Source organism: Erinaceus europaeus, chromosome 7 (genome assembly GCF_950295315.1).
Source record: "Erinaceus europaeus chromosome 7, mEriEur2.1, whole genome shotgun sequence".
Lineage (NCBI taxonomy): Eukaryota > Metazoa > Chordata > Mammalia > Eulipotyphla > Erinaceidae > Erinaceus > Erinaceus europaeus.
This window is the reverse complement of record NC_080168.1, coordinates 81,290,409-81,307,942: the sequence shown is the minus strand read 5'-3', so window position 1 is coordinate 81,307,942 and position 17,534 is coordinate 81,290,409. Positions and strand designations below refer to the sequence as shown.

The following is a 17,534-nucleotide window of genomic DNA, read 5'->3' as shown; positions in this document are numbered from 1 at the left end:
ATACAATATTCTGTTTTAACTTAAGGAATAAAAAAAAGAGAAAGTCAGAAGACATCATTTTGGCACATATGACATATAAGATGGAGTTCAGGACCATATCATTTTAACTCCAGTGCTTTAGACACTGTGTGAACTCCTGGGTCATTTGCCTTAGATTTTTCTTTTCCCCTCCAGGGTTATCAATAGGGATCAGGGAGAAAAACAGACACCTGTCAACCTGCTTCATTAATTGTGAAGCATTCCCCCCTGCAGGTAGGGAGCCGGGGGTTTGAGCCGGGATTCTTGTGCGGGTCTGAGCTCTGTACTATGTGTGCTTATCCCAGTGTACTACCACCTGGGCCCCATTTTTTTTTTTTAATATTTTTTTTATTTTATTTATTTATTCCCTTTTGTTGCCCTTGTTTTTTTATTGTTGTAGTTATTATTGTTGTTGTCGTCGTTGTTGGATAGGACAGAGAGAAATGGAGAGAGGAGGGGAAGACAGAGAGGGGGAGAGAAAGACAGACACCTGCAGACCTGCTTCACCGCCTGTGAAGCGACTCCCCTGCAGGTGGGGAGCCGGGGCTCGAACCGGGATCCTTAGGCCGGTCCTCGTGCTTTGCGCCACCTGCGCTTAACCCGCTGCGCTACAGCCCGACTCCCCCATTTTTTTTTTAATGTGTTTTTCCAATAAAAGGATTGACCTTAATTTAAAAAAAGTGATTCTTACTCTGCCTTGTATTACTAACTTCACAGACTAGTCCTATTAAAAAGAAAAAAAAAAAATCAATGATGACTCCCCTAAAAGCAAAAAAAAAAAGAAAAAGAAAAAAAATAAGCCAAAGGACAGTTTCAGTTATAATCCAAGATTACCCTGGCTAACAGCAAATATGTTTGATTTCAACTGAAGGATACAGTGAAAAGTTGGCTTAGAGAAAAGATTTGGGGGTGGGGGTAGATAGTATAGTGTTTATACATAAAGACTCTCATGCCTGAGGCTCCAAAGCCCCAGGTTCAATAGATTAGGTTGGTGTATTGCACCAAAGTAAAGGACTCTGGGGTGAGGGTGGGGGAGTGTTCAGGTACTAGAATTGGAAGAGAACCTAGGTGGAGGGGTTAGACTGTTATGTGAAAAAATGAGAAATGTTACACATGTACCAACTACTGTATTTTACTGTTAACTATAAGTCATTAATCTCCCCAAATAAAGGGGAGGGGGAAAATAGATTTGGGGGCTGAGTGGTGATACATTTGGTAGAAGCACACATAACCTGAGAGGACTCAGGTTTAAGCTCCTGATCCCCACCTGCAAGGGGAAAAAACTACAAGAGTGGCGAAGCAGTGCTGCAGATGTCTCTCTCTCTCTCTTGTTCTATCTCTGTCACACCCTCTATCAAAAAAAAAAAAAAGAAAGAAAAAAATTGTCACTGGGAACAGTGGAGTCTTCCTGAAGGCAGCAGGCACCTGAAAGATAAGCTTGGTGGCAAAAATACATATTATTTTAAAAAATTATACGTGAAAATAAATTTTGAACAAGTTTCTTTTAAAAGAGACTTAAAATTGTCAATATTTAGCAATATTCACTAAAATTTAGCAAATGTTTTACTATCTAACACTTTAGAAAATTGCTGATCGATTACAAATTATAGGACAGTGATTCTCACAATGTGACTCCAATTTTTATTTTCTTTTAAAAATGTACAATATCATATGGTCTGTTTATTATCACTTCCACACAATTCCCCATACTTATCTATACCCTATACTTTCTCAACTACCATGCAAGAATGGGACACTTCGTGCTTCAGTAACATTCTGCCAAGTTTGTTAGTACTAAAGAAAGCTGATATCCAGTCACTTTTAGTATTCCTTCATTTTTTTCTTTAAGTCTGGTATATTATCTTTGTTCCCATACTTCTAAAATAAATTTGTGAACAGTCTATATGAGTGGAAGCTTAGCAATAACTGGGAAATTAAAAAAAATCCCACTGAATATATTCTACTAAAATATATCATCTGGGGCCAAGTGGTGGCACTCCTGGTTGAGCACATGTTACACTGTTCAAAGGACTGTGGTTCAAGACCCTGGTCCCCACCTGCAGGAGGAAAGCTTTGTGAGTGGTGAAGCAGTGTTGCAGGTGTCTATCTGTCTCTCTCCCTCTCTAATACTCCCTGACCTCTCTATTTCTGGCTGTCTCTATCCAATAAATAAATTAAGATAATTTAAAAAGGAAAATTGAAAAAAAAAGTTTTTTAGTATTGTTCCTTACATAATGTGGGTTTATAGTCAGGTTTGGATTTTAAGAATTCTATTTGTCCTTTTAATAATATTTTGTATTTACTTATTTATTGGATATAGAGAAACAGAGGAATGTGGAAGACAGAGATGGAGAAAGAGACTCTAATACTGTTTCACGATATTGAAACGTTTCCCCTGCATGAGGGATCAGGGGCTTGAATCTGGATCCTTGGGCAAGGTAATGTGTACACTCTCACAAGTGCACCAATTCCTGGCCCCTATACTTGTCCGTCTAAAGGAGAATATGTTTTATTTAATTTTTATGTTTAATTTATTTTAATTTCTTTATTGTTAGCAGGGTTACTGCTGGGGCTTGGTGCCTGAACAACAAATCCACTGCTCCTGTCAGCCCTCCCACCCTTTTTTTCTTTATTTGTTAGGACAAACAGAAACTGGGAGGGAAGAGGGAGATAAGAGTGGGAGAGAAGCAGAGAGACACCTGCAATATTTGGTTCACTGCTTGTGAAGCTTCTCCCCTGCAGTTGGGGAGCAGGGGCTCAAATTGGGGTCCTAGCACATGGTGATATGTGCATTTAACAGGGTATGTCACCACCAGGGTCCTTAAAGGAAAATATATTTTATTATTATTATTTTGTTTCATGGTTATTGCTGAGGCTCAGTATCTGCACTATGAATCTACTGTTCCTGTGACCATTTTTTTCTTCTCTGATATTTTGGGGAAAAAAAGAGAGAAATTGAGAGAGGAGGGGAAGATAGAGGGGGATACATAAAGATAGAAAGACATCTGCAGATCTGCTTCACCACTCGTGAAGCAACCCCCTTGCAAGTGGGGAGCCAGAGGCTCAAACTGGTATCCTTGCACAGGTCCTTGTGCTTCATACTATGTGCACTTAACCTCGTGCACCACTGCCCGGCCCCAGGAAAATCTATTTTAAAGAAGACACAGATTTATTTATTCTTTCCTATAAGTCTTAGTATGATGCATATTTCCTATCTCTGGACTTTTATTTAATTTTTTTACTTGTTTGTTTATATGATAGAGACAGAATAGTTGGGGGGGGTTGATAGCATAATGGTTATGCAAAGAGACTTTCATGCCTGAGACTCTAAAGTCCCAGGTTCAATCCCCTGTACCACCATAAACCAGAGGTGAGCAGGGCTGTGGTAGCGAGGTAGAGAGAGAGAGAGAGAGGGAAAGACCTACAGTCCTGCAGTCCTGCTTCACCACTTGTGAAACTACCCCCACTGTAGATAGACTGGGGCCTTGAACCTGGGTCCTTGTATACTGTAACATGTGTGCTCAACCAGGTGTGCCACAACATGGCCCCTAAAATATTTTTTTAATGACTGATTTATTTAGTTTGTGAAAGAAAAAGAATGACAGAAACCAAGCACTGTTATCATATACAGTGCTACTATTCAAGCCCAGGGCCTTATGTCTGTTAAGGCATGTGTTTTACCTTCTGAGTCACGTCCCTGACTGGCTTACATTTATTTTAAGTTATTATAAGTTAAAGTGACATAATTAAGGCTGCCTTGCTTAAAAATCAAGAAATTATAGAATACTTTAGACTGGGTTTAAGTGTACATACCTTTTTTCAGTGTGGAACTGTTACCTATCGTTGCTTCCTTCACTAGAATCATTGCTTGAATGTATTCTGTTAAATGAAAAACAGAATAACAACAATTAGCATCAGTATCACCTTTATTCACTGTGCTAAGCATCTTATCTAATCTATCTCAATCTGATGTTTACAACTCTGAGAAGTTCTTATGATTATCTACACTAAAAACAAGAAATTGAGGATTCTATGTTAAACTACTTATTTCATGTCATTCTGCTAGTAAATGGTAGAACCAGAATTAAACAAGATATTTAGGGTGGAAGAGATAGCATAATGGTTATACAAACAAGACTCTCAGACCTGGGATTCTGAGGTCCCAGGTTCAATCTCCCACACCACCACAAGCCAGACCTGCACAGTGCTTTGGCAAAAAACAGACAAAAAAAAAAAAAACCTTGAAATATATCTGACTCATAAACACATAAAGGGAAATATTAAAATGAAAAATAGTGCTAAATTATTAGAAAAACATACCATAGATTAATATCATAAAATATTCCAAAAGTATTAAGAATAGTCTGGGAGCAATCAGGCAGGTGGCTCAAGAGGTAGAGACATGGATTTCCTTGCCTTATGAGGTTCCACATTTAATTCCTGGTACAACATATTTCAGAGCTGTGCAGAACCCCGGTGTTTCTATCTTTTAGCAAAATAGCTCACTTGGGTAGTGTGTCTGTTTTTGCCATACCTGTAACCCATGTTTTAGTCTGGCCCTTACCATGCCAGAGACTATGCCATTATACCTCTTCCCCACTACTTCCTACCCCTATTTCTCTTTCAAGCTAAAAAAGTTGTGCAGGAACAGTGAAACTCCAGTGACAACAACATTTTATAAGTATTTTTAAATTTAAAAATTTTAAAGTACTTTAATAATTTTTCTATTTTATTTTTCCTTTTTTGCCCTTGTTGTTTTTTATTGTTGTTGTATTGTTGTTGTTGATGTCGTCATTGTTGGATAAGACAGAGAAATGGAGAGAGGAGGGGAAGACAGAGAAGGGGAGAGAAAGATAGACACCTACAGACCTCCCCTGCAGGTGGGGAGTCGGGGGCTGGAACCCGGATCCTTAAGCCGGTCCTTGCGTTTTGAGCCACGTGTGCTTAACCCGCTGCGCTACCGCCCGACTCCGAGTACTTTAATTTTTAAAGTATTTTAAAGTATTTTTAAAAAGCGATCTCCTTGAGAAGATGTAGCCAGCTGGCTGGAGAGATAGCATAGTGGTTATGAAAAAAAAACTTCCATGCCTGTGGCACTAAATGTCCCAAGTTCAATCCCCACCACCACCAAAAGCCAGAAAGGAGCAGTGCTCAGGTTAAATAAACTTAAAAAAAGGGGTGTGTGTCTGTGTGTGTGGCTATACAGTAGCAACAGCCACGTTTTCTCTCATCAACTAGGAAAAGCAACGAAAATCACCTGAAAACTCAAGAAAATATGACCAGGATCTCTCCAAAAACTCACCAAGCCACAGCTGAGTACAGACACATGTGGCTTGTGGACAGAAAAGGGGTGAGGGAGTCAATTCCAGGATTAACAGCCATACTCACAGATAGCTGGCACCAGACTGGGACTTTGGTAGGTGCACCACTTCTGGATCCAAGTTAAAGAAACAAATATTTAAAAAAAGGAAAATCATCTAAGCTACAACTGAGTACAGATACGTGTGGCTTGTGGACAGAAAGGGAGTCAGTGATTCCCAGGACTAAAAACTACGCGATGACAGGCACCAAATTAGATCTGCGGCTGAAACACACCATTTCCAGGTCTGAATTTTAGCAACAAAAACATTGTTAAAAAGAAAGAAAACCGGGAGTCGGGCTGTAGCGCAGCGGGTTGAGCACACGTGGCGCGAAGCTCAAGGACCTGCCTTCATTAAGGCTCCGTTCGAGCCCCTGGCTCCCCACCTTGCAGGGGAGCCGCCTCACAAGCGGTGAAGCAGGTCTGCTGATGTCTTTCTCTCCTCCTCTCTGTCTTCCCCCTCCTCTCTCCATTTCTCTCTGTTCTATCCAACAACGACATCAATAATAACTACAACAATACAATAACAAGGGCAACAAAAGGGAATATCTTTTTTTTAAAAGGCACAAAAAAAAAAAAAGATCTCCTAAAAACTCACCAGTTTACAACCATGACTTCTCCAGTCTCCATTGCTGTTATTGCTGTTGCCCCAGAGAGGGTGGAACAGCAGTAGGGAGACCCTGTATTGACATCAAGGTCACAGAGCCTGCTGGTAACTCAGGATAAAGTCTCCCCTGCCCTATCAAGATATACAAGGAGATCAAACACTTTAGCCACAGCACCTCCTGCTGGCACAATAATAATAATGTCCACACTAAATGAGGAAACAGAAATACAGACAGCAATGACAGGACCCCCAAATGACCAGACAGACTCAGATCTAGAAAAAACAAAAAGATGGAGATAAGAGTTCAGAAAACTTCAAGAAAGTAAAGTTAAGCTTCAAGAACTCAGCAAGTATTTTACAAGAAAATTATAAAGTACAGAAAAAAAAAATCCAAACAGAACTGCAGGACCTAAAAGGACACTTTGAAAACAGTTCAGGCTGAGGTAAGACCTTGAAAGTAGACTTAAGCTGGTAGAGAAAAGAACAGCAACCCTAGACACAATCACAACACTGTGAATTTAAAACTCTTGGAGAGGAAAGGTTTAAGAAAAAATGAAGCGGGAGTCAGACGGTAGAACAGCAGGTTAAGCGCATAGCACAAAGCACAAGGATCCCAGTTTGACCCCCAGGTTCCCCACCTGCAGGGGAGTCGCTTCATAGATGGTGAAGCGTCTCCCCCTCCTCTATTTCTCTGTCCTATCCAACAACAATGACATCAATAACAACAACAATGACATCAATAACAATATAACAATAAAATACAACAAGGGCAACAAAAGGGAATGAATAAATAAATATTTAAAAAAGAAAAATGAAGCATTACTCTACAAAATAGCAGAGTCCATCAGAAAGATGAAATCAGAGTTATTGTAATCTCTGAGGGAGAAGAGAGACAGAAAGAATTAGAGAATATAGTAAAAGAAATTTTAGCAGAAAAATTTCCATATCTGAGCAATGTTAAAAATATAGAAATCCGATAAGGTGAATGCACACCTAAATGTATGAGTCCAAAATGATTCACACCAATGATATATAAATGTAAAACTATACAAAACCAGGGACAAAGAAAAATTACTGCAGGCAACCAGGGAGATGAAGAAAGTCACATACAAAGGTAGAACCATCAGGCTTTCATTACAAATCCTAGAGGCAAAGAGGAAGTGGAATGGCATATTTAAAGTACTAAAAGGTAAGAATTGCCAGTTATTGTTATGTGATTGTTATGTGGATTGTTATGTGAAAAACATAACAGAGATTGTTATATGGAAAACTGAGAAATGTTACACATATACAAAGTACTTACTGTATTTTTACTGTCGACTGTAAACCATTAATCCTCCCAATAAGAAAAAAAAAAGAATTGCCAGTCACAAACTTTGTATCCTGCTAAACTAGCCTTCAAATATGAGGGAGAATATATAATATATAAGTTTTATTCAAGCATTCAGAAACTGAAGGAATTTGCCACAACCCTGCCTAGCAAGAGTTACTACAAGGAGTTTAACATGAAGAGAAGCAGCAAAGGAATCCCAACTTTTAAAATTATTATCAGTATTAGAATAGAACTAGGAACACAACAACAGGTAAACCGGACTCAGGAAAGGGAAGAGCAAAATAGAATGACACATACCAATGTTGGTTCACCAAGGCCAAATTGAAAAAGGCTTTTGTAGATACCGTTGTTTTTTTTTTGCCTCTAGGGTTACCACTGGGGCTCGGTGCCTGCACTATGAATCCACTGCTCCTGTGGCCATATTAAAAAAAAATTTTTTTTTGGATAGAACAGAGAGAAGCTGAGAGGGGAGGGGAAGATAGAGAGACAGAAAGATAGATACCTGCAGACCTGCTTTACCACTTGTGAAGCAACCCCCTGCAGGTGGGGAGCAAGAGCTTGAATGAGGATATGAACCTTATATGAGTTCTTGCACTTTGAATTATGTGCACTCAACCCAGTGCACCACTGCCTGGCCCCTGACTATTCTAGGTATTGTAAGTTAGACATAATATTCAAGATAACAACAAAACTAAATATAGCACAAAGACAAATAGAAAAAAATGTACACAATAGATAAGACCATTACAGAAAATCATCCACAAAATAATAAATAGAAACAAACAGAAAAAGAGTCAACAAGAACATAAAGCAACCTTGAATCAAAACCTTGAACGGCTATAGGCAAACCTCTTTTATCAATAATCACCCTAAATGTTAATGGCTTAAATTCACCAGTCAAAAGATTCAGAGTCACTGAGTGGAATAAAAAGCAAGACCCATCTATTCTGTGTCTCCAGGAAACATACATCCAAAAGAAAGACAAACAGAAGCTCCAGGTGACAGGCTGGAACAAGATATTCCAAGGCAATAATGCAAACAAAGGGCAGGAACAGCTATTTTAATATCCTCGATTCCAAATTGGGTGGTGCACCTCCTAACAAAGCCACAGAACCTAGATATACATCAGGGCCCATGAGACAGAACACGTGCACACATACCCACAGTTAGTGGAAAATATACACCTAAAAGCAAAAGTTTACAGTGATCCAAAACAGCAAGCAAGTAGAAAGACCTAAAAAAAAAAGACACCATAAAATGATATTTACATATACTTTTCCCATATTTGGGACATATTCTCTGCCCTGATCCAGCTTTCTAGTCCTATTTCCAACTCTGACACCATCTCCCCAGACAAGACCTTTGGTCCACTTGCATGTTAGCTGTGAGACTCAGGCAAAAATTAGTAAAGTCATGGTCCCTTTGGAATATACCTAAAATATACCTACTAGCTTTTTCCAAAATGGAGAGCCCAAAACTCACCCACTATATTCTTGCCTTTATGCTTCTATTAAAAAAATTGTTCTGCTTTATATCTTAGTGCTTTTCCAGACACCAAGCTGCAGATGCTACCATGATGTCAACCTGATTTCCCTGGACAGAAGACCTCACCAATGTACCCTGGTGCCCCACCTCTCCAGAGCCCTGCCCCACTAGGGAAAGATAGGGACTGACAGGGAATATGGATCAACCTGCCAATGTCCATGTTCAGCGAAGAAGTAATTACAAAAGTCAGAACTTCCACCTTCTGCACCCCATAATGATCCTGGGTCCATACTCTTAGAGGGATAAAGCTTTCAAGTGAGGGGATGCGATACAGAACTCTGGTAGTGGGAACTGTGTGGGACTGTACCCCTCTTATGCAATGGTCTTGTCAATATTTTTTATTTTATAAATAAAGTAATAACAATAAAAAAGGAAATCAACCACCAAAAGAAACAAAGAAATACATCCAAACTATGGAGACTAAATAAATAGTACACTTCTGAGTAATACTTGGGTCAGTGAAGAAATAAAAAAAAAGTAAATAAAAATTACTTGGAGGGGTGTCAGCAGTAGCACAGCAGGTTAAGTGCAGGTGGCGCGAAGTGCAAGGACCGGTGTAAGAATCCCGGTTTGAGCCCCCGGCTCCCCACCTGCAAGGGAGTCACTTCACAAGCAGTGAAGCAGGTCTGTAGGTGTCTGTCTTTCTCTCCCCCTCTGTCTTCCCCTCCTCTCTCCATTTCTCTCTGTCCTACCCAGCAACGACAACATCAATAACAACAATAATAACTACAACAATGAAACAAGAGGGGCAACAAAAGGGAATAAATAAATAAATATTTTTTAAAAATTACTTGGAGAACAATAAAAATGAAGAGATCAACTATCAGACCCTGTGGGACACAGCAAAAGTTGTCCTAAGAGGAATGTTTATAGCAATACAAGCCCATATTAATAAACAGCAAAGATCTCAAGTAAACTACCTAACTTCACAACTGAGCCAACTAGAAAAGGAGCAACAAAGAGGTCCAGAAGTCAGCAAGAGGAATAGTCAAAACGAGAGCAAAAACTAATGAAATAGTACCCAAAAGATTAATGAAACAAAGAGCTGATTTTCTGAAAGAATAAATAATAGAAGCAAATTACTGGCTACACTCACAAAAAGAAAGCTATGATAAAAAACAATCAGGAACAAGAGAGATGAAATTAAAACTGAAGATGGGGGGATACAAAGGATCATACATGAATATTATGAGCCTCTCTATGGGAGTAAATTGGAAAACCTAGAAGAGACAGATGTACTTCCACTCATACCACCTGCCAAGCCTAACCCAAGAGGAAGTGGATAGCTTAAACAAGCCAAACTAAACTAGTTTAGAAATTAAGTAAGTAATAAAAAAATCTACAAAAGAGTAAAAGTCCAGGCACAGAGGGCTTTACTAACAACATTTCTAACACTTCCAAAGAAGACCTAACACCTGTTCTCAAGGTATTGCAGAATACTGAAGAAGGGCAACACTACCAAATATATTCTATGAAGCAAGCATCACTTTGATCACCAAAGCAGGAAGGGATTCTATCAGAAAAGAAAACTATAGACCTATACTCCTGATGAATATTGATGCAAAAATCCTGAACAAGACAAATCAAATCCAACAACATAGCAAGAGAATAATTCACCAAGGCCAAGTGGGATTCACAGCTGGGAAACAGAGATGGTTCAATATCTGCCAATCAATCAATGTAATTCATCATATCAACAAAAAAGAAGATAAAAATCATATGGTCATATCAATTGATGCCGAAAAGGTATCGAACAAGATCTGACACTCATTTATGATAAAGGCCCTCCAGAAACTGGGAATAGAAGGATCATTTCTCAATACACTAAAGACTATTTATAATGACAAACATACAGCTAACATCATTCTTAATGGGGAATAGCTGAAAGCTTTCCACCTAAAAATCAGGAGCCAGAAGGATGCCCACCATCTCCACTGTTATTCTACATTGTTCTTGAGGTCCTCGCCAATGCAATCAGACAAGAAAGAGGTATGAAAAGTATCCAGACTGGAAAAGAAGAAATCAAACTATCACTTTTTGCTGATGACATACCTAGAGAACCCCAAAGACTTCACCAAAAAACTACTAGGAATACTAAATTCAGTAGAGTAGCAGGATACAAAATCAATACACGTAAATCTGTGGCATCTTTGTATACAAACAAGGAGTCAGAGGAAAGGGAAATGAAAGACTCAATCCCATAGGACCCCAAAGTGATAAAATACCTTGGGGTGAATCTTATGAACAAGGTGAAGGACCTTTAGAACAAAAACTATTAAGACATTGCTAAAAGAAATAAAGAAGGACACACAGAAGTAGAACATTCCTTGTTCCTGGATTGGAAGAATAAACATTATTAAAATGACCATTCTACCAAAAGTAATCTATAATTTCAATGCAATCCCTATCAAAATTCCAACGGCATTTTTCAAGCAAATTGAACAACTTGTCCAAAAATTTGTGTGGAACCACAAAAGGTCAGAGACTGCCAAAGCATTTCTGAGAAATAAGGAAAAATATGGAGGTATCACACTACCCAACTTCAGTTTATACTACAAAACAACAGTAATCAATGCATCATGGTAATGAAATAAAAATGGTTAATTGGATCAATGAAGCAGAATCAGAGGCCCAGAAATGAGCCTACATATATACAATCACCTAATATATGACAAAGGGGTCCAAAATCATTCAATGGGATAAAGAAGGTCTCTTCAACAGATGGTGCTGGTGAAATTGGACAGCCACATGTAGAAAAATGAAACTAAACCACCACCTAACATTATAGATATACCAAAGTCAAATCAAAATGGATCAAAGATCTAGATATTAGGCCAGAAACACTTAAAATTTAAAGAAGAAAATATTGGTAAAACTTTGCAGGGACTTTACATCAAATATATTTGGAGACTCAACCTCCTGGGCATAGGAAATGAAAACAAGAGTAAATAAATTGGATTACATGAAACTAAAAAGCTTCTATACATCAAAAGCAAACCACACAAGGTTAACTAGGCAACCAAGTACATGGGAGAAGATATTTGCATATCACAATCAGAGAAATGACTGATATCAAACATCTACATAGAATTGGTACAGAGCTACAAAATAACCCAATAAAAAAGTGGGTCAAAGAACTAAACAGTTTACTAAAGAGATACGCATGGCCCATATACACTTGAAGAAATGTTCCACTTCACTTATCAGAGAAATGCAAATTAAAAACTACATTGAGACATCATCTCACACCTGAGAGAATGGCTTACATCAACAAATCAGGAAATGACAGGTGCTGGAGAGGTTGTGCAGAAAAGGGAAATCTGCTTCATAGCTGGTGGGAATGCAGACTGGTATGGCCCCTTTGGAAGAGTGTATAGACAGTCCTTAAACAATTAAAAATGGAATTACCTTATGACCCAGCAATACTATTCTTAGGCATTTATCCAGTGGACACTCAAAGCATTAATTTGAAGGGACATATTCAACCCTATGTTTATAGCTGCATTATTCACAATAGCCAGAGTGGAAGCAGGCTAAATGCCTATCATCAGATGATTGGCTAAAGAAGTTATGGGATATACATTCCATGGAATATTATTCTGCAATCAAAAAAGATATTGTGGGGGTCAGGCGGTAGCGCAGTGGGTTAAGCGCACAAGGCGTGAAGCACAAGGATCGGTTCAAGCCCCCAGCTCCCCACCTGTGGGGTAGTCGATTCACAAGTGGTGGAGCAGGTCTGCAGGTATCTATCTCTCTCTCCCCGTCTCCCCTCCTCTCACCATTTCTCTCTGTCTTGTCCAACAATAACAGCAATAATAGTAACCACGACAAGGATAAAGCAACAAGGGCAACAAAAGAAAAAAAAAAGAAGACTCCAGGAGCAATGGATTCAGGCACTGAGCCCCAGCAATAACCCTGGAGGCAAAAAAATAAAAAAATAAAAAAAGATGATATGTGTTCTTTGGGACAAAGTAGATGGAACTGAAGGTGATTATACTTAGTGAAATAAGTAAAGAGATGGTTTCACTCATATGTGGAATCTAGAGATCTGATTTACATGAACTTGCCAAAAAAATAAAAATCTAAACAAACACAAGCAAGTGAACTCTAAGACTTACAAAAACTATGGTGGTTATCTTTGGGAGGTGGGAGGGTGAAGGTACAGAACTCTGGTGGTGGGTGTGGTGTGGAACTATAAATTGTAATCTTACAATCTTGTAATAAACTATTAATAACAAATAAAAAAATAAGGTTTCTATTTTTAAGTCTTTTAACTTTTTTTTTAATCTCCAGGGTTATTGCTGGGGCTCGGTGCCTGCACTACAAGTCCACTGCTCCTGGAGGCCTTTTTTCCTATTTTGTTGCCCTTGTTTTTATTGTTGTGGTGGTTATTATTATTATTGTTGTTACTGATGTCATTGTTGTTGGATAGAAAAAGAGAAATCGAGATAGGAGGGGAAGACAGAAAGGGGGAGAGAGAGGAATCCAGCAAGAAGCTTTTGGAAATCATCAGGCAATACAGTAATGTGTCAGGCTATAAAATTAACATTCAAAAGTCAGTGGCATTCCTCTATGCAAACACTAAGTTAGAAGAAATTGAAATCCAGAAATCAGTTCCTTTTTCTATAGCAACAAAAACAATAAAATATCTAGGAATAAACCTAACCAAAGAAGTGAAAGACTTGTATACTGAAAATTATGAGTCACTACTCAAAGAAATTGAAAAAGACACAAAGAAGTGGAAAGATATTCCATGTTCATGGGTTGGAAGAATTAACATCATCAAAATGAATATATTACCCAGAGCCATCTACAAATTTAATGCTATCCCCATCAAGATCCCAAGCACATTTTTTAGGAGAATAGAAAAAATGCTACAAATGTTTATCTGGAACCAGAAAAGACCTAGAATTGCCAAAACAATCTTGAGAAAAAAGAACAGAACCGGAGGCATCACACTGCCAGATCTCAAACTGTATTATAGGGCCATTGTCATCAAAACTGCTTGGTACTGGAACATGAACAGACACACTGACCAGTGGAATAGAATTGAGAGCCCAGAAATGAGGCCCCACACGTATGGACATATAATCTTTGACAAAGGAGCCCAGACTATTATATGGGGGAAGCAGAGTCTCTTCAACAAATGGTGTTGGAAACAATGGGTTGAAACATGCAGAAGAATGAAACTGAATCACTGTATTTCACCAAATACAAAAGTAAATTCCAAGTGGATCAAGGACTTGGATGTTAGACCACAAACTATCAGATACTTAGAGGAAAATATTGGAAGAACTTTTTTCCGCATAAATTTTAAAGACATTTTCAATGAAACGAATCCAATTACAAGGAAGACTAAGGCAAGTATAAACCTATGGGACTACATCAAATTAAAAAGCTTCTTCACAGCAAAAGAAACCACTACCCAAATCAAGAGACCCCTCACAGAATGGGAGAAGATCTTTACATGCCATACATCAGATAAGAGTTTAATAACCAACATATATAAAGAGCTTGCCAGACTCAACGACAACAAATAATCCCATCCAAAAATGGGGGGAGGACTTGGACAGAATATTCACCACAGAAGAGATCCAAAAGGCCAAGAAACACATGAAAAAATGCTCCAAGTCTCTGATTGTCAGAGAAATGCAAATCAAGACAACAATGAGATATCACTTCACTCCTGTGAGAATGTCACACATCAGAAAAGGTAACAGCAGCAAATGCTGGAGAGGGTGTGGGGTCAAAGGAACCCTCCTGCACTGCTGGTGGGAATGTCAATTGGTCCAACCTCTGTGGAGAACAGTCTGGAGAACTCTCAGAAGGCTAGAAATGGACCTACCCTATGACCCTGAAATTCCCCTCCTGGGGATATATCCTAAGGAACCCAACACATCCATCCAAAAAGATCTGTGTACACATATGTTCTTGGCAGCACAATTTGTAATAGCCAAAACCTGGAAGCAACCCAGGTGTCCAACAACAGATGAGTGGCTGAGCAAGTTGTGGTATATATACACAATGGAATACTACTCAGCTGTAAAACATGGTGACTTCACCGTTTTCAGCGGATCTTGGATGGACCTTGAAAAAATCATGTTGAGTGAAATAAGTCAGAAACAGAAGGATGAATACGGGATGATCTCACTCTCAGGCCGAAGTTGAAAAACAAGATTAGAAAAGAAAACACAAGTCGAACCTGAAATGGAATTGGAGTATTACACCAAAGTAAAAGACTCTGGGGTGGGTGGGCGGGTGGGGAGAATACAGGTCCATGAAAAGATGATGAATGAAATAGTGGGGGTTGTATTGTTAAATGGGAATCTGGGGAATGTTATGCATGTAAGAAAAAAAAAAAGAAGTAGAAACGCAAAGCAGAAATTGACTGAGTTTGGAGTATGGCACCAAAGTAAGAAAGCAGAAGTATACTAGAGTTTGCAGTGAGTACCTTCCTAATACTTCCTCTCCACTTTTCCAAGCTTTGGGTCCATGATTGCTCAACAATTTGTTTGGCTTTGTATGTTAACTCTCTTTTCAGTCACCAGGTTCCAGGTGTCATCAGGATGCCAGCCAGACTTCCCTGGATTGAAGACACCACCAATGTGTCCTGGAACTCAGCTTCCCCAGAGACCCATCCTACTAGGGAAAGAGAGAGGCAGACTGGGAGTATGGACCGACCAGTCAACGCCCATGTTCAGCGAGGAAGCAATTACAGAAGCCAGACCTTCTACCTTCTGCAACCCTCAATGACCCTGGGTCCATGCTCCCAGAGGGATAGAGAATGGGAAAGCTATCGGGGGAGGGGGTGGGATATGGAGATTGGGCAGTGGGAATTGTGTGGAGTTGTACCCCTCCTACCCTATGGTTTTGTTAATTAATCCTTTCTTTAATAAAAAAAAATTAAAAAAAAAAAAAAAGGAAATAAATATTTTTAAAAAATTAAAAAAAAAAAAAAAGAAATTGACTGAGTTTGGAGTATGGCACCAAAGTAAGAAAGCAGAAGTACACTAGAGTTTGCAGTGAGTACCTCCCTAATACTTCCTCTCCACGTTTCCAAGCTTTGGGTCCATGATTGCTCAACAATTTGTTTGGCTTTGTATGTTAACTCTCTTTTCAGTCACCAGGTTCCAGGTGTCATCAGGATGCCGGCCAGACTTCCCTGGATTGAAGACACCACCAATATGTCCTGGAGCTCAGCTTCCCCAGAGACCCACCCTACTAGGGAAAAGAGAGAGGCAGACTGGGAGTATGGACCGACCAGTCAACGCCCATGTTCAGCGGGGAAGCAATTACAGAAGCCAGACCTTCTACCTTCTGCAACCCACAATGACCCTGGGTCCATGCTCCCAGAGGGATAGAGAATGGGAAAGCTATTGGGGGAGGGGGTGGGATATGGAGATTGGGCGGTGGGAATTGTGTGGAGTTGTACCCCTCCTACCCTATGGTTTTGTTAATTAATCCTTTCTTAAATAAAAAAAAAATAGTAATAATAATAATAATAATAAAAAGAAAGGGGGAGAGAAAGATAGACACCTGCAGACCTGCTTCACCACCTGTGAAGTGAGGTCCCTGCAGGTGGAGAGCTGGGGGCTCCAACTGGGATCCTTAAAACACCACATGCACTTAACCTGCTGTGCTACCATCCGACCCCCTTAAGTTTTATATTCTACAACCAACACAAACTGAAGACAGAAGAGGAAGGAAAAAAAAAACCTCTTGAATTGTTGAACCAAATGTCTTTATTGAATGTGTAAAATTGAAGACTTTTATTTCCAAGGTATTAATATATAAAGAATCAGAATAGGACACATATTATATTAGTGTTTCATCCCTACTCGGCTGACCCCCACCAGGGGCGTTCCAGAAAGAGTGGCCAACAAATATATACAAAGAGCTTAATCTCACAATAAAAAAGTCCCTACCCATTATCCACCAAACTCAGACAGAACCCCTAAGAGACAGAGAATGATCTCTATCAATAACTAAATAACTAAAGAATGATGAAAGATTGCTGGGAAATTGTGCAGATGCAGTTACATCTGCCATGGTGTCCCCTCAGGCTATTGCTAGTTCCAGCGAGAGTTGGGACATTCTCGGAGTGCCTGTTCCGCCATGCTGTGCCCTCAGGGCATTGTCTATTCCCTGGCAATAGTTGCAGTGCTCTGGTTACTCCTCCCCCTTCCCATTCTCACAAGTTATTATCCTACCCTGGAGTGCTATGGTTACTCCTCCCCGTTCCCATTCTCGAGAGAGCTACTCCCATAAAAGCCCTTCTTTTTCTGCACCTCGCTCTCTGCTGGCTCTGCTCTTCACTTCGGTGTTTAGACACAGGAAAGGTTACTGCGTGAGGCGGCCATTTTTGCTACCTCCATGTGACCCAACCTGCTTCTCTCTCACCCAACTCTGAGGTGCCAGCGCAAATAAAGATTTGTGTCCCCTCTTCGCTCTGGATCTCCTCTCTCTCTTCTCCGCGGCGCAGCACGACAAAAGATGTGTTTGAAGTGTTGTTTTTCTGTTGCTACACACCTAGACAAGATTGTGACCTTAAGAGTATCCGGCCAATGAAGAAACTGAGTAGGAATTTTACATTGGAGAATATCTACTTGGTTGTTGTCTCCAGCCAGTGTAAGCCAACATGGTGGACCCAGGCTGATTCTGATTTTGCAGAA

The 17,534-nt window shown here is 39.6% G+C and overlaps 1 protein-coding gene across 1 annotated transcript in view; it reads right to left on the bottom strand.

Moving 5' to 3' along the window:
- The window catches only part of SETDB2 (SET domain bifurcated histone lysine methyltransferase 2), a 91,529-nt gene that overhangs the window by 59,558 nt on the left and 14,437 nt on the right, over positions 1 to 17,534 (bottom strand). Inside the window, exon 4 of the mRNA XM_060194869.1 lies at positions 3,832 to 3,897. Within this exon, the coding sequence (XP_060050852.1) occupies positions 3,832 to 3,897 (66 nt within the window). The remainder of the gene's footprint in view (positions 1 to 3,831; positions 3,898 to 17,534) is intronic.